At 44.4% G+C, this 24,474-nt stretch overlaps 2 protein-coding genes across 4 annotated transcripts in view; one reads left to right on the forward strand and one right to left on the reverse strand.

The window, feature by feature from the left end:
- phyhiplb (phytanoyl-CoA 2-hydroxylase interacting protein-like b) lies at positions 1 to 22,727 on the forward strand. 3 transcript variants are annotated; one of them, XM_081697735.1, is made up of 5 exons: positions 1 to 308; positions 17,736 to 17,932; positions 18,309 to 18,483; positions 18,740 to 18,861; positions 19,750 to 22,727. In XM_081697735.1, the coding sequence occupies exons 1-5, from the start codon at positions 203 to 205 to the stop codon at positions 20,281 to 20,283; spliced, it is 1,134 nt and encodes a 377-aa protein (XP_081553861.1). In that variant the 5' UTR covers positions 1 to 202; the 3' UTR covers positions 20,284 to 22,727. The 3 variants fall into 3 exon arrangements, with proteins under 3 accessions (XP_081553861.1, XP_081553862.1, XP_081553863.1); XM_081697736.1 differs by lacking the exon at positions 1 to 308 and adding an exon at positions 10,632 to 11,049; XM_081697737.1 differs by lacking the exon at positions 1 to 308 and adding an exon at positions 16,364 to 17,425.
- fam13c (family with sequence similarity 13 member C) overlaps positions 22,209 to 24,474 on the reverse strand; it is a 7,096-nt gene continuing 4,830 nt past the window's right edge. Inside the window, exons 5-10 of the mRNA XM_027009426.3 lie at positions 24,179 to 24,387; positions 24,010 to 24,093; positions 23,827 to 23,922; positions 23,192 to 23,376; positions 22,750 to 22,851; positions 22,209 to 22,347 (exon numbers count right to left, since the gene is read on the reverse strand). Coding sequence (XP_026865227.1) covers positions 22,224 to 22,347; positions 22,750 to 22,851; positions 23,192 to 23,376; positions 23,827 to 23,922; positions 24,010 to 24,093; positions 24,179 to 24,387 — 800 coding nt within the window. The 3' untranslated portion in view covers positions 22,209 to 22,223. The remainder of the gene's footprint in view (positions 22,348 to 22,749; positions 22,852 to 23,191; positions 23,377 to 23,826; positions 23,923 to 24,009; positions 24,094 to 24,178; positions 24,388 to 24,474) is intronic.

Below are 24,474 nucleotides of genomic sequence, written 5' to 3' on the forward strand. Positions count from 1 at the left end.
TCTGGTCTCTGTCCTTAACCCCGAACCCCCGCGTGCTGGCCGTGACGATGCGCTGACGCTGTAGTCCTTCACCCTCGCTGAAGAAACCCGGGTAGGGGAAAGAGAGGGCACAGCGGGTTACTTTCTCAAAGATCTGTCTTGCGGCACGGCAAACTGAATTACATCAGCTGCTGGGATATTTTGTACACAGAGGGCAAGAAAAATGGAAGTTCCACGCGTGGGACACAGCATCAGTAGCCCCACGAGTCCCTGCGAAGGCATGATTAAAAACCTCAGTTTGGACGCGATCCAGCTTTGTGACAGAGAAGGTAAGGTCACTCTGGGCGAATGCGAAACCGGGTATTGTTCAGCTATTTCGTTTTTTTTCTCACTTAGTACTAGTCGAACAGCCGCTGTAGCGAAAATTCCTTTTTAATCATGTTGCAGGCAAGGCTCCCTTTCTCCCAATAAACAAAGACACGGACAGAAATTCAGCTTTTAGATTTCAATATTGCATTTTGATGTTCTTCAGATAAACGGACTAATAGTTTTGACAGGTTTAAGCACTAGAAGCCTCTGCTTCCTTTAAGTGATGAGAGAGATTCGTTGGCATTTCTGTCGTTGGTTTAAACCAGAAGGCACACATGTGAGCGCCGCGCTGGGAGAAGGCAGCACTGGTCGGTTTGTTCAGCGTTCAGCACCATGGACACGGACCTCGGCGATGGCGCGCCGGAGCCAAGACTGCTTGGCGCAGTTGTAGTTGGAAAAGCTGTATTGCGTTCAGTTTCACACAGAAAGGAGAAGTGCATAATCGACATGACTCTTTGTTAGGAGTAAAACAGAAAACTCGGTTGCTCATCAATACAGACTTCGCTTTAGATGCAGATTTTGCTGAATCATCTCATCAAAAGTAGTCTACAATTTGTAGTTTATCTTTGGTCGAAACAAGGTCACTTGAGAGGGCGTCCCAGTGTTATACCACAGCTCATCGCCGTAATACTTCCAAAACCTAATAATTTTAAAACCTTGTTTTTTAAAGACTTGTATTTGGACTGATCTTGTATTTTGATATGTGGCTGATTCGTTGTGCTTCTGTCCTGTCATAGGCGTGTTGTAATGTAGAGTCTGACGATGGGGGTCATTTGTAGATACCCTGTCATAAAAAGCCGTCGTGTACTGACATATGTGTATATTTTGTACTTTTCATACTTTCATTTAATTCGTTTGTGTTCACATTTTTCTCAACGCGGTGAATGGTCAGCCGTTATTGTTAAACCAGAAAAATGTTTAAAAAAAAAAAAAAAAAATTGAAACCGGCAGATTTCTTTGTCGAAATGTCGAAATGTAACACAACTGGCCATAGAGAGGGTCCAGTGGCAAAGACAGCCAAAGCAAAACCCGCCAATCATCTGTACGATAGGGACCGTTGTTCAGTTTCCTTGGACTATTGTCCATTTACAATGAGTTCTAATACTTTGCCGCTGCTGCTTATTGCTGTAATCTTTTGAATTCGTAATCTTGGCTGCCTGGTATGCTAAAGTGAATTTCTTAAGAGGCTTGGGCTACTTTATATTCCACGCCAGTAACAGCAGTCTGTTCGAGAAACCTGGAGAGAAAGAGAGGAATGAGAAAAGAGTGTGTGTTCTTACTGACATACTGCCTGTGCAGAAAAACAAACAGGGTCTGTGAGGTTTATATAATGGCTGTTTGTGTACATGGCCCCTCTTGTTTGTCTTTCACTTTTGCACTTAACAGTACATCTAACAGTACAAGTTTAAATCACATCTGTGCTAGCCTATCGATGAGCCTATTACTCACTGGCTTTAATAATCAAATGTGCTGTTTCCAGTACCAGATGGAGAGGATTGCCATTCTTTGTTGTTGTAGGATGGGCACAACAGTGATGTTGCACATGCGCCCATATGATCCCAAAAGGCCCCTGAACCAAAGCCAGGGCCTGATGGTCTATTAGCCCCTCCTCTCTCATTTGCATGCATGACAGCAAAGCTTGATGTGGTATGACAGGGACCATGATGTGGATATGCTCGCCTGAGCTGAGTCATGCCGGAACATTCTGTCCATTCCCAACTATTCTCTCTACCCACCGTGCCCCCAGCATGTGGTATTACAGCCCCTGCCACGGATCCCTCACGACCATCCTCACAGCTGCGTTCCACTTCACCTAGAACAGGTCAGCATGAGCACAGAGCTACGTGTGCTTCCATGTCTCCCCTTTAGCCTTTAAACATACAGATGAGGTGGTCTGTAATGCACAAGCAGCTGCTCACAATTGGGAGAAGGCCCCGAAGGCCAAGGTAGGGGGCAGCCCTCCATGCATGGAAACAAATGGGTGCTGATGCGATAGATTCTCAGCCTCTCTCCCTGGGCACATGGCGTGGCCCAGCTACGTGATGACTGGGTCCATGAGATGATATGCCATCTGCCAAGCCTGCCCACTTCTCAGACAAACAAATGTGGTGATTTAGCACAGGCCATCAATTTACTAATTGTTTCCCCCAAGATCATAGCTTTGAGAAAAGACAAACACTGCAAATCAGATCCCAATCTGAGGGAGAGAGAGCTGATTCCTCAGTATTAACCCATTCAAGTTGAGTGTGGGAGGAAGGACCACCCTCATTCCAGACTAATGGTATTGTTGCAGAAACTGGTATTCTCTCAGATGATGGATGGGCCATTCCGACCAATGGCGTCTGAAATAAAGAGGCTAATGTGAGTAATGCTTGGGGTTATTCATGCAACTGATAACACCTCTGTTTTAGAAACCTCACTGTCAGTAAACATAACCATACAAAACTGTCAGTATGGTTCTAATGGAAGCAGTGGGATTGTGTTGTCTGTCATAGGTCCCTCAACAGCCAAATCTACAGTGGTGAATTCACTCATACAGTGTTCAGTTTGACTTAAACCCTGCAGGTGTTAATTCAACACTGGCATGTTTTACTGGGTGTATCATAATGCTAGCCACACGCACACCAAATCTGCTTCCATTTCTGAATACCACGTGAGACTTTCCCCTCCCGGGTTCCATTGCACGTGAAGTTCGTATCAGTGACTCTGTTGCTCACACAGCGTGAGGTGTTCACACCAAGGCCGGGCACATAGCACAACACTGCACACTTACATCTCACCTCGCTGTTCCGCCTAGCATACATTCCACACAAATATACACCATCTGCTGCTGTCCAACATGCAGAAAGGTAGCCCTTGCCAGCAGAACAGACTGCTACATAAATATGCTTCAGACATTTTCTAAATAGTACTGAATTAATTTCTTGAATTATTACTGGGAAAAGCCCAAGTTTTTTCAAAAAGCCCAACACTTTTCAAATGACAAAAACCTGCAATTGCCTAATGGGCTTGGCCAGTTATTACCATTATTATGGAGAATTTGATGTCCTTAATAGGCAGAAGGTAACACAGAGAAATCACTTTATGCATCTGTACCTCAGGGTTCATTCTGTAACTTACTAAATTTCATTGTAAATGAAACGTAGAGATTCCTAGCCTGAATCCTGTAAGCATTACTCATCATGTCAGCAGCATTGTCAATATTTAGGATTTAGGCCATAACCTTCGTATATGCCTTGTGGATAATGATGTAATCTTGCCAACAGAGGCCCCTTCAGTAGGACATGCCCTGGTCAAAGCAGGATGACGACAGCATAATGCAATGCACGATGGTGTGTGTCGGCAACTCACAGACACAGGAATCACAGCAATAGGTCTTTGTAACTTTTTTCCATTTTTGATTATGCAGATTTTCGATCATGATTAACCTTAAAGGATCCCTGAAATGTAGCTCATATTTCCCAGTGCTATCCACCAACCTTCCCCTCAAGGCGCTTCTAAACCTTTTCTAAACCTTCTGGTAATTTCACACTGAAAGCTGCTACTGGCATGTCTGACATAGAGCCTCAGTGGTCTTCAGGGGGGCTGCTCTTTGGAAGCAGTGATGCTTGAGAGCAGTGTAACAGTGCCCGTTGTCATAGCAACATCACAAATAAAAGGTGGTGAACTCAAAGTATCATGACTGATCCCTCCATGCGGCCTGTGTGTGACCCCACAGAAAATGCGTGGCCTACAAACACAGCTGTTAGAGTAATCCTCTCACAGTCTGAATAAACGGGCCAATTCCGAGTCTTTAAAGCACTTGATAGCAGAGTTCATAATGTCCACTTCTCTAGCATTTCCCGGTCTTTTTTCTTGGCAGCTAAGGTTTCGAGGTTGTTGTCAGTCTGTGGAGACAGCCCTGCGGAGCCAGCCATATGGCCCTGATGTCCTGGTGGTGTCCTGAGCCTCCCTTGCACTGTCCCTGGACCCTCCTCAACACATCCTGGCAGGACGTCACAGCCGAACAGGCTGGTCCACATTCACCTTGCCAGCCTTTGCTCACACCCTTTCCTGCCTCACCATCGCTTCCCAAATCACAGCCGGCACACTTCATCGAGTGTGGAAGGTTCAGAAGAAAGCAGCTGGCTTCATGTAGTTTCCACCTCGTCATCTAGTCTCATGTCTCTACATTTTATTACATAACGCTTTTTCACGTGTCCTCTGACGGTTCTATAAATAGTCACTGTGTGATTGCCTCAAAGCCTTGTCATCACAAAGCAAAGCCAAACAGGAGGAAAAGTGCAAACTCAGCAACACCTTCCTCTATGACTCCACTCTTCAGCTTCTGTTGTTGCTGCTTTGGCTTAGCAGCTGCTAATATCAAATGTTATAAGTATGCTTGGATAGGATTAGGCCCTTGGGCTCGGTCTAAAGCAAAAGGACAGACGAGGAAAGCAGACGGTCTCAGCTACATGACGAAATGTGCCGCCTCTCTGGGGGACGCCAAATCTGTGGTTAACCGTAATGATATTCAAGTGCATTTGAAGCAGTCATTAGGAGGGGTGCGTGTTAATTACAGCTGCTGTAAATCTCTTCATTCAGAGAGGCTTGGGAAAAAAATGCTGACTTTGCTCTTGAATTTCAAGTGCAGTCAGAGTTGTAATTTCTGCTTCTGTAATATGCTCATGTTGTTCTCAGTCCAAGGTGAACAGCTCCTTTTAGGAAAAGTTTACACCATAAGGCAGTGAAAACATCAGTAAAATAAACCACCAGACTAAATATTATTACTAAATACAAATACACCACCATACTATATTATTAGTGTCATGAATGTTATTAGTTATATAATGTATTATATAATAATGTATTATTACATTATATAATAATATTTTTTAAAGTAGCTTCAAATGTGTCCCAGACTGGATGCAGGATTAGCACACGTGCTCAGCACCGCTGTTTTCTAGGTGAATTCCAGTGTGAATCTTCTTTCTGTGAGTCCCCTCATGACAACAGCAGTTGCACATCTATTTTCCACTGAACTAACCAAGAAGCTCAATCAAGTTCCCTCCAGTCCTTCCCAGATTCATACCGTACATTAAAGAATGAACTGTGGGTTATTAATAGAACTGGGGAGGGGCTGAGGCTTTGGTGGCTGATAAAACTTTCATGAGCAGCTGTGGCTGCTGGAATAGATTGCTAATGCCTGTGGCCCCCAGTGCCGTTCCACTCCGCTGTCTTCATCAGGGGCCTCGATGGAGAGACACTGCATAAACACGAGCAGCAGCGGACTTCCAGGCAGGAGCGGCAGGCGTGATTTATGAGCCTGGGAGGAAACCGCATCCCCCCGCGCGAGACAGCGTCACGTCTCAGGTCTCACCTGATGGTGCATTTCTGCCCTGCTGTGAACTACAGGACCTTACAGCGTCCATTCTTCAGTATTAGTACCAGTCAGGGACAGGATCTGGGGACACTGCCTAAATATGGCTCTCAATTGCCCATTCTTTACTGAATATGAGTTTCACTCTGCAGTTACACTGAAACTATACAACAGTGTATAGAGATTTGGGCCTTTGCGTCTCCATTTCTGTTGACTTTAGCGATCAAATCTTTAGCTTTTGTTCTGTGACGAAAGGATCTTTGGAGTGCAGAGGCTGGCAACAGTTCGTAAAGTGTCACTCCATGTACTCGACCTGCTTTTGTATGTTTCCAGCACAGAGAGTTGCATTTCCTAAAAGTTCATTGGGAACATTTCTCTCTATTAATTAAATTTAAAAAGTCTGCTTTAATAAATAGTAAATATTAATAAAGTCACAATGAAACGTGTCTAGCACTCTTTACCATTTAAGAATGCAGAACTTTATGTTAAATAGGCATTCAGACATCACATACATTTAAAGCACTTCTCTAAGATTATAGCTGTGGTTGAGCACATTAAATGAAAATAGGAACAATGGTCAAGTCTTCCTGTTTCTATAGTACAGCAGATAAAAACCTGTTAGAATGATGGGGCGACTAAAAAGTCATATCATATAATTCTTGATGTCATATCATAATGGGGGATGAGTCTACCAAATCTACTACGCTATTACCGGTCTGCAAATATAGCAAAGTTTCACTATTATATGTTCAGATAAAGGCCTCACCTGGCCAGTCATGAAGCTTAAAGCAAATCTTTCCTTCATGTTCGTTACTGACCTGTTTCAAGAAGAAACAATTGCTTTATTCACTTCCATACAGCAGGAAAACATTAACATTTACATTTACATTTACAGCATTTGGCAGACGCTATTATCCAGCAACTTACAAAAGTGCTATGTCATTTAAAGTTTGGTTCAAGTTCAAGATACAATTAAACTAGAATGTTTTTGAAACACAGGGATCAGTGCTGATGCCTATACATGCAAAACACATATAAGCTCCATCTCAGACAACAAGTACAATAAACAAAACCCAACAATAAGTACTAGAGTCAACACAGGAGCAGGGTCAGTGGTCATTTAAATATCCCATGAATAGATGGGTCTTCAGCCTGTATTTGAAGACTGTAAGGGACTCTGCTGTCTGGACAGCAAGTGGAAGTTTGTTCCACCATCTAGGAGCCAGGATAGAGAATAGTCTCGATGCTTGTCTTGCATGAGACTTGAAGCGTGGTGTTTCAAGTGCTCGAGGTACAGATCGGACTTTGACCATTGACATCATATATGGAGGGGCTGGCTCATTTTTGGCTTTATAAGCAAGCATCAAGGTTTTAAATCTAATGCGGGCAGCTACTGGAAGCCAATGAAGGGAGCACAGCAGTGGAGTGACGTGTGAACTTCAGACAAGTTGTAGAGGTCTGATTGCTTTTAGAGGAAGACCAGCAAGTAGCGAGTTGCAGTAGTCAAGCTTTGAGATCACAAGCACCTGGGCAGAAAGGGCCGAATCCTTCATATGTTACAAAGAAGAAATCAACAAGACCGGGTTAGATTTGAAACATGAGTTGAGAATGATAACTGGTTGTCCAAAGTTCTGCCCAGGCTATGAGCAGCTTCAGATGGTGATACCAGGGAGTTCTTGAAGGAAACTGTGAGGTCATGGTAAGGGTTGGAAGTATCTGGGATGTACAGAAGCTTGGTTTTACTGGGCTTCAAGTGGTGGGCTGTCATCCATCAGTCTGGAGACCTGTGTCGGAGGGTGGGAAAGAAAGAATACTATAGTCTTGATTTACCATATTTACAAAACAATATTCCTGATTAACAACTTTTTAGATATCTCCAAGTAAACAGCTTTGTCATTAAACAGTTCCCTTCTTTCCTATGCACCCCTCCTAAGGGTAGCAATTCTGATCTTAATCTATATGAGGAGGACCGTAGACCTTAATCCTTATGATAAGATAATTCAAACAATTGAGGCCCCTAATTTGAATGGAACCAACCTGCTTAGGAACAAGATGTCAGAGGAGTCTGCTTTAGATTTGGAATGACAGCAGAGCACAGATATTTTCCTATCTCTGTATACAGCAGGGATTAATACAATCTCCAGTACATTAATTAAATTTTTCCAGTGATCACTATCTAAACTTTATTGTACAGTAAACCCTCAATGTGTTACCAGGTTTAGGACTTCCCAAAGCCCAGCTACTCAAGGGCATATGTCTGATTTGTCAAGTTCTTACTAAACATTGAGGCTCTGTCTTTGAGTCTTTCTCATGTTTTTGTGATAAAAACAATCGCAATTTATTACATTTTTGGTACAACACATACAGAAAAATTCCACTGCATCTCATCCTGTGAGATGGTTAAGCAGGATGTGGGGACGAGTCATATAAACAAGAATACATGTTTTTTATTTGCACATATAACACATAGCACACAGGCTATTGGGTTCAAACACCGTCAACAGACATGTAAACGATAGACATTTATACATGTACATTAATGACACAATGAGGAGCAGGTGTGAAACACAGGGAGGGCATGGCCACACACACGAGGAGACATTCGGGGGTAGGGGCCGTACCATGAGAGAGCTCCTCCCCAACGGCGCGACTCCCGGCGCGCCAACTTATCAGGCTGCGGCCCCGAGAGCAACGCCAAATGGCGAGGCCAGATGACCGAATGACCCGACACAGGCCAGCGCGAGCAAGACAGAGAGGAGAAGCACAGGGACCAAGGCGACAACAGACACAGGGACTGACACACTAACAGGCACAGCCACAGACACCAAAGGGGACAAAACGACTGGTACAAACAACGGGACGGGACAGACCGTGACTGGGAGGGATACAACATCATTCCACATATTAACAAGTCCAGGTAAGCCGGCGAGAGCCCCGGGATGTTCCCCAGTTGTCGGCTGGGCTGCAGTCCAACCCGCCTGTGGGGAATCCCCCCTCGCTGATTTGGGTGGTGGCAACCTTTGCTGTACCGCCTCAGGAGGCGCTCCAGCCACCTTCCCCGTCTCAGATGGGCACTGGTGCTGCCTCCTTCCTGCCTCTACGAGGCTTCGGTACGGGTGCACGAGTTCCGTGGCTGTGTGCCCTAGCGAAGGGAGTTTCCTCCTCGAACGAGGATGCCTCTAGGTGTTTGGCGTGGGCTGGCTTGCTTGCGCCTCCTGGGTGGAGCCTTGGGTGGTATCGTAGCTGCTGGAGGCTCGTCGTTCCCGGAGATGACAGACTGAACGTCATGGTCCACGAGAGAATCCCCATAGAGGACCTCCTCCACCTCCATCGGTGGATCCTCCACATAATCAGACCAACCGCAGTAGAGTCGCTCTACTCCCCTCTCTCTCCACAATCAGCGTAGCCCTCATAATAGTCCATGTAGGAGTCGTAGGACCCAGCGGAGTCCACTTCCGCGTCTCAGTGATCGTAGTCCAGCTGGGGGCTGTGGGACTCCGCAGAGTCCGACCTCGGACGATACCCAGGGCCCCCACAATCATCCAGTGGCCTCCTCCCCTGCTGTGGAAGTCAGGAGTGTGCCCAGGAATATGGAGGGCTTCCCTGCGTGGGCTGTGGGAGGGCATTACGTCCTTCCCTCCCCTTCCTTTGTTTGCTTCCTCTCCGAGGCATCCTTCGGCGGTCGCTGTTTCTGTGACAAGGAGGTTAAGCATGATATGGGGACGAGTCGCATAAACAAGCACACACGTTTTATTTGCACATAGCACGCAGGCTATTGGGTTCAAACACTGACAACCACAGACATGTAAACGATATACATTTACACATGTATACTAATGACACAATGAGGAGCAGGTGTGAGACAAAGGGAGGGTGTGGCCACATTGACGAACACAAACGCATGAGGAGACGCTCGGGGGGAGGGGCCGTACCGTGACAGAGCCCCTCCCTAATGGCGCGACAGGGGCCAAGATGACAACAGACACAGCAAGGAGCTGTACCATGACATATCTGAACATTCCTAATCTGTGACTCCAAATAAAGTTTATTTTAAAAAAATAAAGAATTTTTGGCCCTTTTGCTGTCTACAGATTAAGTCATTACTCACTGGCTTACCAGAGATTTCCTCTGATTACATAAGTGCATGTGCACCAGCCTTGTTCCAGTGAGGTGCTGCATTGTCTGCCATCCCCGCTGCACCGTGTTATTAAGCCTCTCTGTGCTGCACTGCCTCCACATAAAGGAACGTGAAGAATGGGAGCTCTAGGAACAGACGGCGGGAACCTCATTGTGTGGCTTTTTCCCGGCTCTGCCGTACTGTACGAGCGCCTCTCTGCGTCACGCCGTGCGTTAATCCTTCTGGCCAGTGAATAGAACAAAAGCCCCACGCCAGGGCAGAGGCTCACGGGAGGGGAAGGCCCCGCCACTGAATAGGGCCCTTGTAGGGGACGGCAGAGTGGCCCTTGCAGAGAGGGGAGCATGAAGACACGCTTTGTCAGTGGGTCACATGCCTGGGAGAGAATCCGTGCAGCGCTCCGAAGGGCAGTCCTGGATTTGATCCCTTTTGTTTTATGCACATGCACTGCACTGAATACCAGAGAAAGTCAACATGAGAGACCTAAATTATTATGTCCAGTCCACTTAAGGTAGCAAGTCCCACATACTGATGGTATACTGAAGGCAGTCTATAGCCTAATATAATGGTACAGGCACCCACACATACTTGTCTAGGTCTGGTTAAGATATCAGCAAATGTTTCAGTACCTTTGACATTCAAAGAAAGATTTGCTTTTTTTCTCTAGAAGCAGTAAAATATAAATAAATAAGTAGATTGAATCAAAGCAGCTGTGGCAGAGTGAAATATGATGAAACACTTTGAAAAAGTACTCAGAACGAGAGATGGGTGAGAGGGCGGTGCCGAAAACCTTTCAGAGAAACGGGAGATTTTTCACTCTCCTAGCATGAGTTTCCGGATTCTCTGGCCAGGAGATTATTGTGCTGAAAAAACAAGGTTAGCCTCTTTTACCTCCCTATCGCTCTCTCTCTCTCTCTTTCCTGCTCCAGTTCTAGAAGCCGGGCAGTACTAGATGATGAGATAATCCTTGCTCCGCCTGTGCCAATGTGCCAGCCTTGTAAAACAAGCACTAAACCCCTTTTTAAAGATACTCGCATGTGGTTAGTGTCCAGTCCTTGAGTCCTAGCGGATGCACTGGTGCACAGGGACAGTTCTGTGGCCAGACACTCATCCCTGCCTTTGACTAGCACACAACACTAGTCTGATCATCCCACACGAGGAGGAATTGTCGAGGGGATCGTGGAGAGAAAGACATTCTCTTGAGCTGGTAGGTACCACATATTTTCTCTTCAGCTCTGATCTGGTTTGAGCTTAACATCTCACATCACTGGTTGTTTTGCACACTGTGCCATGGTGTGAAAATTACTGGATGGGGGAGCAGAATGCACGTGACAAAAGAGAGTAAAGGAGAAATACAGAAAGGGTATGCACCACAAACTAGTGAAGTGAGAGAAGGATTTTGGGTATCCCACTTTGGGTGGAGTGAGGACAGTGTGTGCCTCCTAATTGTCTTGCTGTGAATCTTTCTCTTTGCCAGACATTTGCCAATTGTCAGCGGTGTTTTGCTTCCTTAAACACTGGTGCAAGATTGAAATGAATACCATGTGAGAGTCCTGTAGAATTCAGACACTGTCAAAGGCATCATGAGAGAAGTGCATTCTTTACAATAGCTTTCAGCACCAAAAAGGTTGGAGGAGAAAATGCACAATTACGTGTGTAATATGTCATAGCAAAGTGTAGTAATCGCATTGAAGATTTTGCATACTGAGAACAATTTTCATTTCTGGGACAACGTAGAATATGTCATATAGTAACACTTATGGATGGACAATTTAATAAGCCCAGACATGTAGCTTTTCCTAAATGCTAGATCCCTCCTCGTAATTCTCTTAGTTCCTGATACAAATGTCCTTAGAAGGAGAAAAGTCTAAATTAGTTTGACATGATATTCCCAAGATAGCACCACTGAAGCTTGGCTCAATGCTTGCTTGTGTTTAGCATTCAGAGATGGTAATTCCCTAAAGCAAGCAGTTAGAGCCTAATGGGTTTTTTGTTGCAGATCTGTTTTGTGCTGTTAGTCATCTTTATGTTACACAGAACGTCGTATGGATTTGGCTCTGACCCTTTGTTATAAATTAATGGAAATTTCATTGATACAAATGCAAAGTGAACTGGGAATATTTTTTCAGCTGCTAGCTCTATTGGGCTCTGTCACAAATGGGGTTTAGAGCTCAAATGATCAATGTAATCACAACCATTTATGCATTACATCTCAGAATTCTTCTTTCTTCAGAGACTCTAAAATACCACCAGCTGTTGTTGATCCAGCTTTTGATTTTTTAACTTTTTATGTCAGACCTCTTGGATTGTTGTTTAATATGTGTAAGTATTGAGATTGATGTATATCTTTGGTGAAACCACCCCATCCAATTCCCCAACCCCACACACACCTACAGGCAAACAATGAACAACAGCCCACTATTGATTAGTCTTTTTTAAACTTTTTTTAAATCATGCATTCCTTTTTACTTTATAAATGGACCTTATGTATCTTTTTTTTGCCTTGTATTGCCTTGTTCAATACAAATATGGCCTTGTCAACTCTGTGTTTATACTAGCTTCCCTGTCACTTGTGTGGGTGTGTTAAGGGAGTCTCACCCTGCCATTAATTTTAGCCCCTCTGCTTTCTCAGTTTCTGGTGACAGCACAATATCTGTGACCTACAGCGTTCGCCTCCTCTGTAATTAGAGACTCAGAGACATGTTGTGGGGGCGCACTCCAAAACAATCTGTGCTTCATCCTTTCTCACTGACGCTTCTCCTTACGTTCATCACCACAAGCTCATTTGTGATCTGAAGTCGAATTACTTCCTGGGTCGGTAGGGTTTTTGGTTTGTTTTTTTGTTTGTTTTTTTTGGTAGACGGAGATGTAGTGAATCGTTTGGAGATGGAGGTACAGCAGAAGAGCTTCTGACATGGTGCCTGGTGATCCAGAGCCATGGTTCTAGAGGTTCACAGTGCAACTCTATGTGTGGGTCCCAGGCTCTGGCTGCCTCTCAGTTCCCATTACCTAAAGCTGTAGAGGAATCAGCACAGAGGAGAAACAGAAGAGCTACAAAACACTTATTCTCTGTGAATGTAGTGGCTTAACAGGTGGTTGCCTGTGTCTGGAACTCCTATTTTATGCGGACAGACGTGGGATGATATCTTGCCTGTAGTGCTGTTCCCAGCTCTGAATGAAGTGCCTGTATCTCCAGTGTATGAATGTATCTGTTTGTATGTTTCTTCTGGCTGGTTTGAGCTGACTGGGAAGGTAGTGTTCTATCCAGGATAACTTTTCAAGAGCTCTCTCTCTCTCTCTCTCTCTCTTTCATTCAGCTCCACTCATACCTTGCTTCATACCGATTGGAAGAATAGGCACCACATTGAAAAGACATGAATCTTTGTTATCTGTAACAGTTGCACAAGTGTGGGAAAGCTCTTACTTGTTCTGGCCCTAAGGACTGGAAGTCTGAACTTCTCTCCCTCATATTAGTAGTAGTTGTAATAATAACAGCGGTAGAATTATTGTGCAATTGGACTATTAACACCAATAGAAATTTTAATCCTGAGATTCGGTGCCAAAAGTGGCCTTAATGTGAGTGTGTGCAAGATGCCTGATGGATATGTTTGTTAGAAATGCACAGATGGGCTTGGCAGTTTGAAGCCAAGTCTTGGGCTAACATTGGTGCTGTAACTGCAAGCCACATGTCACGTTCCAGTTGGCACCCGGCCCAGAGAACATAACACAAGCACCAATCAAATCTCCCAACCGCCCTCCCCAATTGCCCCCTTATTGATTGCCCTCACCTGTTGCCGTTCACTTCTCTCCTATTTAGCACCAGCAGTGCGTCTAACTGGCCTTCCCTTAGACTAATGCCATGATCTTTTCACCTGTTTCCCCTCAGGACTGCTCCGTGCCATCTGAGTGCCTTTTATGTTTGTCAGTGAAACCTGCTTTACTCCTGCACTCGCGACTCTGTCCTCTGTCAGTGTATTGTCACAGCCCAGCCTGCATTCACACACAAGAGCAGATGGGAACTTGGTGATTGATGATTACCTAGTCACTGAAAGACCTGTGTTCTGCCGTGGCATCTGTATACGTGCAGGACACTCACAGTAGCATTAGCATGTAGGAGAATTCCTTCATCGGTGCAGAAAGGTAAGAGACACCTTTCTGGACACCTCTTTAATGCCCCTGGCATATGGACTAACGCACTGACCTATGCCAAGCATTCTCGTGCGTGATAACACCCTGCTGGTGACAGATGTTCTGCTCAGTGATCTTACATCACATCTGCATTTATGAGCACGATGACCTATACAAAAGAGATGGGTGTATCTGACATTATTTCTATTGACAGCTTTATTGATGTGACCTTTCCTGAGGATTCAACATTAACATGTGCTTAAACAATAATTTACTAGAATTCCCAATGGAACACACTTGCACAAAAAAGTTTATTATTATATGTATTTAAATCAGAGTAAGGAAAAGAGTTTGCACTGAATATTTGATCTCCTTTTGTGGAATATTTAAATGACCACTGATCCTGGTCTTATGTTGACTTACTGAAAATCTAGTACTTATTATGTATTGTTTATTACACTGATGTTGACTGCTCCTTTATTGACTAACAAACTCTAGTACTTATTGTTTATTGCTCTAATCGTTGTCTGTTATAGAGTTTGTGTTTCACACATCTAGGCATCAGCAGTGATCCCTGTATTTCTACAGTATTCTAGTTCATGTGTATGTTTGACTCTAACATACTGTACTGCCTAGGATGTATTCTATGTGTAAATGACAAAGCACTTTTGTAAGTCACTCTGAATAAGAGTGTCTGCTAAATGCTGTAAATGTAAATATGTAAAGCTCAGTGGTTAGGGTACTTAGACTTGTAATCGGAAGGTTGCTGGTTCAAGCTCCTCCACTGCCAAGTTACCACTGTTGGGTGCCTGAGCAAGGCCCTTAACCCCCAATTACTCAAGTTGTGTTCTGTCATAATTAAGTCGCTTTGGATAAAAGAATCAGCTAAATGCCTGAAATGTAAATTAGTTAGGAGAGGGCAGGTCCAGTTTTGGCTTTGTACACAGATGCAGGGTTTTAACTCTTCTGCAAGTGATTAGAGGAAGTCAGTGGAGGGAACGCAGCAGTGAAGTGATGTGTGTAGACTTGGGAAGATTGAACATGAGTATCTGCATTCTGTGTCAGCTGCATGGGCCTGCTGGGGTGTGCAGGGTGGCCTGCCAAGAGAGAGTGGCAGTAGTCCAGGCTTGAGTTGGCAATGGACAAGACACGCCTGCACCTTGGCACGGAATATAGTATACACTCGAAAATGTAGCATGCATTGGCTGAATGCTACAAATTGCAGTACATTGTGGGTCTTAGTAAACTGTACAGGGAGTGCTGATGTAATTTCAAACACCACTCCAAAAATGCCCAACACACTATATAATTCACTATGTCTGTATTTGGAACTGATTTCTAAGAAAATATATAGATTTAAGAAAATATATAGATGTATGAGACTGAAAGATGACAATATTCACTACTGAAACAGCCAAATGAAAAACAATATTTTATACCAAGCTCAAACTTTTGGGAAAAATGGCCTAAAAATTATATTTTTAATATCTTTTAATTTTGCAAGTAATCGCTTATCTCTCATCTCACTACCCTACGTGAGTCCCACAGGTTTCCCTCTCCAGTACTTCGCAGCTGTGCAGAACCCTGCACTCCTGTGTGCTTTCACACTTTCTCATCGCCTGTTTAACTGCTTCTGCAATCCCTACAACTTTTGCTGGTTTTGTTGTTATTGGACTTCATTAAAATCTCCTTTTTTGTTTCATCCCTTGGATCTCACTGTGTCTGCGACATGTCACATGAACACAAGAGCTTCATGAAACAATCAGGATATCACATTTTGCAGGTAAACTTGGTGTGAAGCCTTCTAAAAAGCTTTATAATAGAGATGAAAAACTGAGTAGCTCAGTTTTAGTATGAATGTAATGGGTCCCCTAAAGGTATTTAATGTTGTATAGTTCATAAAGCAGCAAAATACCCAGAGGACATAAAGGATACGACATGGTTCATAAAATGCAAATATTGATCTGTTTGGGTTGATGCAAATTTCAACTAGAGATTGGTCATTTTTAAAGCATATAGCAACATGAATCCAATAACATTCCTGGAAATAACTCATTTCATATTGCAATAGCGATGTATATGTGCAATTTTGTTCAGTCATAAAATCAGAAATGTAATTTCAAAATCACACAGCCAAAGAGGATCGATTGAAATCCCAGCTGAATGAGGCTGATGACCTCTCTCTCTCTCTCTCTGTTTTGTGTGTCTCTGTTTTTCTCTCTCTATGATGTTTTGTGCTCTGTGAAAGGTGAGGAAGTGGTTTTTGGTGATTTAAAATGTCTTTTTATTGTAAGGTATATTATTTTTGCTTGTACGGTGTGAAAATCTCCCCCCCCCCCCCCCCCCATTTGTAGCCCTTCAGCTATATGAGAAGGCCTCCTTAGATAAAGTTCACAGGAATAAGAGCGAGGAGCGAGGGTTTGTGTGTGGGCAGGACAGGGGCACTCTGAGAGGCCCCCACCACTGCCAAGGAATCTCACGTGGGATGGCAGGGGTGGAAAGCATCAAAGGATTAACCAAAGACTTACAGGAAAATGACTGGGAAAGGGTAGTGGAGACCAGCTTTTCCCAGTGAAAATGGTTCCTACCCCAAATGCTACTCTAGTATATTTCAACCTGCTGACTTCCATCTTATGACATAGATGTTGTAGTAGTGATTTAGTATGCTTCAGCCCCTCAAGAACATGGTGTGGGAGATCCAGAAGATGTTGGTTAACCTTTCTTTGTTTGGAGGCAGGCTTTGTTTGGCAGGCTTTGTTTGGCATTAAGTCCAGGATTCTTTCGTCAACTGTATGGCAAGGATGTCGGTCACATGCGCTCTTGAAGAGGTCAGGTGGAATGAGGCTTGGCCACCATTTGTTCGAGGCTGAGTTGGTCAACTTGTGTCTCCCTTCTGCAGATCTACTCCAAAAGTATGGAAAGTGTCTACTTTTTCAAGGGTATCTGGAACATGTTTGCTGGAAGAGCTACCATTCTTCAACCTTTTTCTTGAAACAAAGCATCTATCTTTAGACAGTCTGTGATCTTGTCTGTTACATGTAGGGTGTACAGAGTTTGGCCACTTTTTCTCCAGTGATATTGCAGAGACAGGTGACAACTGGAATCAAGGCATGGTAGTTTTTAGCACAAGCTATGTCAGAGGTATTTGGGTCAAGAACTTGCCAAACTGTCTTGTGTGATCCAACAATCACTTCTCTGTTGCTGCTGTGGAGGAAGGGAATGACGATGAGCGATGTCTCCAATTCCTTACCAACCAGAAACTGGATGCGAGACAGATGGGGGGGGAGCTACTTATGTCATCTTTGTGAAGGTTTCAAACACACCCCTTGTAGATGGCTTTCCGTCAACAAGATGGTCTGTTTTGGGTTCTTCTGCTTCCTTGTCAGCCATCAGGACGGGGTTCAGTAGTTCAGACATCAGCTGTATGCCTTACGGATAGAACACGCACACAAGCGGTAAGATGGTCGCCTGTGTTCACTTGTGTTTGGAAGATGAAAAGTGACATGCAGTGAAGGACAGCGGTGACTTACAAATGACGCTTGAACCCTTTGTTATGCGATTGTAAAAGTGATTCTTTTAGTTTGATATATGTAGCTTTATTTTTGGACCAATAAAGGGGAAATTAACAATTTCTTTCTTTCTTTCTTTCTTTCTTTCTTTCTTTCTTTCTTTCTTTCTTTCTCTTTCTTTCTTTCTTTCTTTCTTTCTTTCTTTCTTTATTTCTTTCTTTCTTTCTTTCTTTCTTTCTTTCTTTCTTTCTTTCAGGTAATAAGTCCCACGACAGTGGCATTGCTGAGATGGAGGAGCTTCCTGTTCCTCAGCACATTAAAATCACCAACATCACATGTGACTCCTTTAAGATTTGCTGGGACATGGATGCTCGAGTAAAGGAGCGCATCACACACTACTTCATCGACCTCAACAAGAAAGAGAATAAGCATGCCAACAAGTTCAAACACAAGGTTTGTATGAATTAATATCACTATATGCACTAATGTCACCATGTGCATAAATAACACTAGATGTGCGCTAATGTCACTATGTGCACTAATTTCTGTTTTCCACTGCTCTAAGAGCAAACTGCAAAATTTTAGTTACAACCTGAACCATCAGAATATGTGTAGTAAATTGCAACTTTGTGTGATGTTTTTTGGACTTTATGTGCAAATTTCTAAAGAAATTTTGAATACTGCATTTGTTTAACTCTTGAACTGCTGATGCCCAGGTGCAGTTTGAACATAATTATAAGACAGCATTCATAACACGTTCCTTGACATGCCACATCCCAGGAAAAAGGCCTCAGATTTCCTGAATCAGCTCTGCTCCTGCTTTTTTCAGGACGTGCCCACTAAGCTGGTGGCCAAGGCCGTACCTCTGCCCATGACGGTGAGGGGACACTGGTTCCTGAGCCCCCGCACCGAGTACACCGTAGCTGTCCAGACAGCGTCCAAACAAGGCGACGGCGACTACGCCGTGTCCGAGTGGAGCGAGGTAGTGGAGTTCTGTACGGCCGGTGAGAGGAGCACACATACGTGCATGCACACACACACTTATGCAAATACCCTCATGCACGTTTCTTTCCTTTTTCTTTTATACATATTCAGATACTATTAAAACACAGCCACAAAAGAAACTTGATTGACAAGAGCTCTTTAGTTACAAAAAGAAAAGTCTGTCATGTTTACCCACTGTACATGTTGCCATGGTTTCTTCAGACTGTTCGCACAGATTTATTTCTGGCTCTGCTGCACTTTTTCTGCCTTTTCTAGATTACTCCACAGTCCATCTGACACAGCTGCTGGAGAAGGCCGAGGTCACGGCCGGCAGAATGCTGCCGCTCTCCGTATTCTACCGCAACCAGCACAAAGAGTACTTTGACCACGTGAGGCACGTACCCAGCTAGATGTACCCAGTTCCCTTCTCTTGTGGATTACTGAGAGGGCATTACACAGCTTGGGAACAAGCGGTTACCAGCTTGGGAAAAGTAACAGAACTGAAAACACAAGCGTGCACTATGCTTTTGTAGTAATTATTTATTACTGAAGCCTTCGGTTTATAACCTTTACTTCATAAATCATTTATAACATAATCTGCTCATGAATCACATATAGACATTTATGGGCACTTATGTAATGTGTCACAGGCCGTGTGTAGTCATAACCAGTGTTTTATCTGAGCCTGTTGATGCTGGTGCCCAAAAAATTCATATTTATAAGGTTGTTATATTTATGAGTACTTTATGAAACATTTATGTACTACAATTCAATTATTGATCATGTGTCCTATAGTACAGAAACTATGGCTCTGCTCTTCTTAAGCCATGTTTTTGTGGCGCTGATTAGTAACAGAGGACAGGCAGCTGTTTAAGAGCCCACACTGTCCTCCCAGAGTTATGAGATCTTTGACCTTTATGGCGTGAGGAACTAAACACATGCACTGAAGCTTGCGTGTGGCAGAGGACTTTCGATCTGGTGGAGGGATTCTTATTCTTGTGTGATTGAAGTCTTGGGCAAAAAGGTCATTGGGGTGCAGTTGATTTAGCAGAGAACGAGCGAGAGGGCGAGCGAGCGCTCTCCATAGCCCAGCAGCGCACAACGAGCTATGCCAGACTCAACTGCGTCTGCCTATAGACTTTATTCCTTTTATTCGCTCTGACTTCCTCTCCATCTTTCTTTCTCCCACTCTATCTATCTATCTTTAGCTATTTATACATATTTAATTGCTATTTAACATCAGTCCTGGGACTGACACATGCCTGCGCCCTCACCCTGTCAGGGAGGCCCAGAACAACAAGATGGTGCCGTCGGTGAAGGACAACAGCGGCAGCCACGGCTCGCCCATCAGCGGGAAGCTGGAAGGCATCTTCTTCAGCTGCAACACGGAGTTCAACACGGGCGAGCCACCCCAGGACTCCCCCTACGGCCGCTACCGCTTCCACGTGCCCGCCGAGGTCCTTTTCAACGGCGACACCAACCTTTACTTCGCCGACTTCTACTGCATGTACACGGCGTACCACTACGTCATCCTGGTACTGGCGCCGCGTGACTCACCGGGTGACGAATTCTGCAGGCAGAGGCTCCCCCTGCTGGACGCCACCAACAACCGCTTCCTGACCTGTGTGGCAAGTGAGGACGGGCGCCTGACCTTCCACCACGCGCAGGACCTCATCCTGGAGGTCATCTACACAGACCCGGTGGACCTCAGCATGGGCACGGTGGCCGAAATCAGCGGCCACCAGCTCATGAGCCTGTCCACAGTCAACGCCAAGAAGGACCCCAGTTGCAAGACCTGCAACATCAGCGTGGGCCGCTAGCAGCGCCTCACTACTCATCTGGCCTCCATCGCCCCCTGCTGTCCAGTTTGGCACATTACACCCCCTCACTCCCTTTCCTGGGATCTATCTAATTCACAGAAAATCTCCCTTTAGGGGTCTGAAGACAGCATGCATCTCTCAGCTTTTTACCAAACACTTTTATTTTTGGGTTAGATATACTGCAGCCCTATTTTTCTATCTATGTCAAAAGGTTCTTGGTGGGATCCATTGCTCCATGGAAAAGTAACATTAGTTGTTTTGGTTTTTTAATCCCCATTGGCTGTGAAACTTTAAGCGAAGTTCCATCACTTTATAGAGCTTCGGCATAATATTTTGCCAAAGGTGTCAACATTAAGTAGCTCACATGACAAGCTGCTAGAGTCAACCATGTGTAGCCAGTTTCAATGAGGCATTATAAATGTGTAATAATAATAGATGGTTTTCGGATAATTCTAAAGAACATGGTAGATATTCCTACAGCATGGCTGTAATATAAACAACAAAAACAAGGACATCGGCATTTCTGTAATTGTCTTTCTTCAGTGTGTCAGTTTACTTAAAACCAGAACCATTAGCATACTGTTGTTGTTGTTGTTTTTTTCTTTTTTTTTTTTTTTAAACATGCCAAGAAGTATAAATAGAAAAATATTTATTTTTTACTGGTGTATAGAAAATGGACAGAGCCAGAAGTGCACAATGAGGATTTTGTGGTAGGAGACAGTCACAGTGGAGGAAAAAAGAACGTACACAAATGAACTGCATAAACCAATGCAAAATGAGCGTGCTAGAAGCTAACATTCAAATAGAGAAATTTGTTGTCGCAGCTGTGTACATCAAATCCGCTCCGAAAAACAGCAAACACAGCACGGAACAGACCACACCTGGTTGCAGAACAATTTGACAGTCTTTAGGTGTCTGGCATGCAGAGATACTAACCAACACTTGTAATAGGTCACTGCAATTGAAACGACAGGAGAAGCCAGCTGTACCTTTTCAGTTGGAGGGAGCAGAATTGGACTTAGTTACAGAAACCGTCAAGTCCGTTGCACCAAGCATATCTCCTGCTTCTATCTTTAGTAGTTTCAAATGGAACGGATCAGGCGTTTTTCTTGGGGTTTTTGTTGGTTTGTGTTGTAATTTTGGATCATGCTAAAACAGGACCTTTGTGCATCATTGTTAGAGCAGAGTCAACAAAGCCGCGTAGCTTCTGAAACTTTATTGATCTGTTCGTCTTTATCTTTGTCTCTCTGGTAGTTCTTCAGGAGGGCACTAGTCAAACTGCACCCTCTTTTGCATCTAAGTTACTTCATTACTTTCATTACTACGAGTCAGGTATGATTCATGTATATTTCATGTTGTATATCAGCTGTGACTGATAGCACAGTTTGAGTGTTTTTGGAAATCTACAGAATTTGCATATGATTGTAATTCTAAGTGCTTGAGGTTTGATTCCACAGTTAGCATAAGGTTGGGCAGACACTAAAGCGCCTCCCCATCACTGATCCCAGAGGTCTCCTCATTTTAGAGCACATGGTCATCAAGTTAAGGTTTAGTTCATAATCACAAACTCAGAATAAGTAACTGAGAATTGCATATTGATTCAGGCTTTGGTTAAAAAATATCTTCAAAACTGCTATAAAGTGCCATATTTCATAAGCATAGCCACAATAAACACTTTTTTAAAAAAATACACGTGTTATTCTCCACTGAATTTGAAGGGAAGTATGAGCACAACACAGAGCTCTGTATTTACATGTTATGGCATGCAGTAGCCACCCAGGCTTCTTAGAGTCAAAGAAACCCGTGTGAGACGAATGGGCCCCTCAACTTAGAATCGACAATAAAGTGCATTCTAGTGTTAATATGGCACGAGCATGTTGAATGTAAGAAGAAACCTGTTTTGGTCCAAATATCTGGTCTGTACTGAAAGGCAATTTTTCTCAGATAGTCTTAGTGTTTTCCTGTTTGCTAAGTAGAACCTCCAGCAAGCGTAGTTTGGCTTTGAGGGTTTTGTAGTCTTGGTATTCCTCAGCCATGGGAATCCGGTCATCCTTTTGTGCAGTCCTTGAGTGATTTAGGAGCAAAAAATTAAAAAATCAGAGAGGATTGAGATCATATGAGCCCAATTAAGCAGCGAGATTAACCCTTGTGTTGCCTTACTGAAGTAGTTTTGTACATCAGTGGATATCATCTTAAAAGAAAATAACTATTTTATTTTCTGCAGTACCTTTGCAAAGATTGTACAGAATCAGTCATTTTTGTGCTTTTTTTTTTCTATAGTTCTTTTTCCTTGTAAATGTAGTGTTTTGCCAACTAGGTGTGTGTTTAATCTTACTACTGTACTGAAAGTCCTTGTGGGTGTACATCTCTTTGTGTTTCTCTTCCTGTTTACAATTTCAAAAGCCAAGCATAACGAGTGTTCAATAAAACGTGTTACTGCCCCAGCTGTGTGTGCACGAGTGCTACCTGCCCATCTGTCTGAAGAAATGCTCCTCAAACGCACGGATGACCTTTCGCCGCTTCTTTTTCTCCGCCCGTGTCTCACGCAGACACGCCAGCAGCTCCGACCTGGAGCCATTAAACCGCAGTAAACCATGATGCTCAGCAAACCCTAATCCTCCTGCAGCAATCCTGCAGGGATTATAATCTGCACACAATCCCAGGGCTGGACACACTCCTTTACGTTTCCACACTCATCAATAATAAGACTCTAGATTACCAGTGTGGCGTTGAGGGCTGGCAATAAAATGGCAGGCTGAGAAGTGACCCTGATCACTCTCTTAATCATAAAGTTCCATGCTGGTGCAGGGATTGGTTATGATGTTTTTACATTAATGAAGCAGATACTTTATCTGACCGAAGCTTGCAGAAAGCGCCCCCACGTATCAGGGCAGATTCTACCACTCACCTGGAGGCAGAGTGCAGGTTGGACATGGAGAAGGCTGGCTGCCGCACCCCCTTCACCTCGTCCAGGGGGGAGACGAAGGTCGGGTCACTGTCCTCGTCTTCCTCGTCGTCCTCCTCTGGCACGACTTGCCACGGGGGTGGTGGAGTGTTCTGTGCCTCGTCTTCATCAGAGCCTTCCTCTTCCTCCTTAACCCAAAGCACATAAAAGTGGCCAATATGCTCCCCTGCGGAGTACTATGTAGGCGACGGGGAAAGGAAACAAAGATCTGTACAGTCCAGCGTCTCTTATGACTGAATGCATTTGCAAAGGCAGGGTGCCTAAATCCACAGGCATGAGCTCACAAGAGGTTTTCAATCTAAATCGCCTTCACTTTTATTAGAAAAGGTCATTTTGGGTGCCCTGTGCAATCATAAACAAGAGAAAATTGGATGTGGAAACTATTTAAGAGAACAGGGCCCTGCAACTAAGTACTGTTCATTTTTTACTGTGTTTCTTTCTGATGATACCCTATCAGTCACAGTGATTCCTGAGTGAGGATTCAGAGACATAACTGATGAAGATGCATTCCTGCTCCTCTGCTACAACTAAGACAAAGCAACAGATATTCAGACACAGTAGCCAAACAGCACGCTTACTATGGTAGTTATGGTGGCTGTGGCACACAGTAGGTGCTTCACCATCTGGTATCGGTCATACAGTGGCTTCACCAAGTTCCTCTCCTGCTTGGTGCCCTACAAAAACCAGAAAAGTCAGCACGAGGCAGCCGCAGTCCCCTTGCCAAATCACCCTCTGGCCGCGTCCTGCGAGTGGTCTCTTACGGGGCGTCCGTGCAGGCTCTCGAAGTACAGCAGGCATTTCTGCAGGGTGAGCTTCTCCAAGGCCATCTGCCTCTGGGTCATCTCCTGGAGAGTAGAACACGCAGGGTTAATCAAACGTCCTTTCTGTTCAGGAAACACATGAGCTGGATGCAGCCGCGGGTGTCCTCACCTTCATGTTGTCCGGGAGGCCCAGGGCCTGACGCTTTTCCCTCAGTCGCTTCATCAGCGTGTCCACCGTTTCTTCCAGAGAAGGCTTGTGCTGCTGGTGGGGATGCAGCTCTGTCGCCCCCTGCAGGCTGCCGGAGTACCTGCAGGTGTCAGTGGGCTGGCTGTTCTCCTGGCCGCGCGACTCCTCCACCGTCTGCTTCAATTTCAGGTCTGAAGACAAGCAGAAGGCGAACATGGACAAACAAGTTGACAAAGAGTGGAACAAATGAGCTGCCGCCTGTGGTGTGGTCAGATAAA

This window comes from Electrophorus electricus, chromosome 15 (assembly GCF_041902795.1).
Source record: "Electrophorus electricus isolate QZ-2024a chromosome 15, ASM4190279v1, whole genome shotgun sequence".
NCBI lineage: Eukaryota > Metazoa > Chordata > Actinopteri > Gymnotiformes > Gymnotidae > Electrophorus > Electrophorus electricus.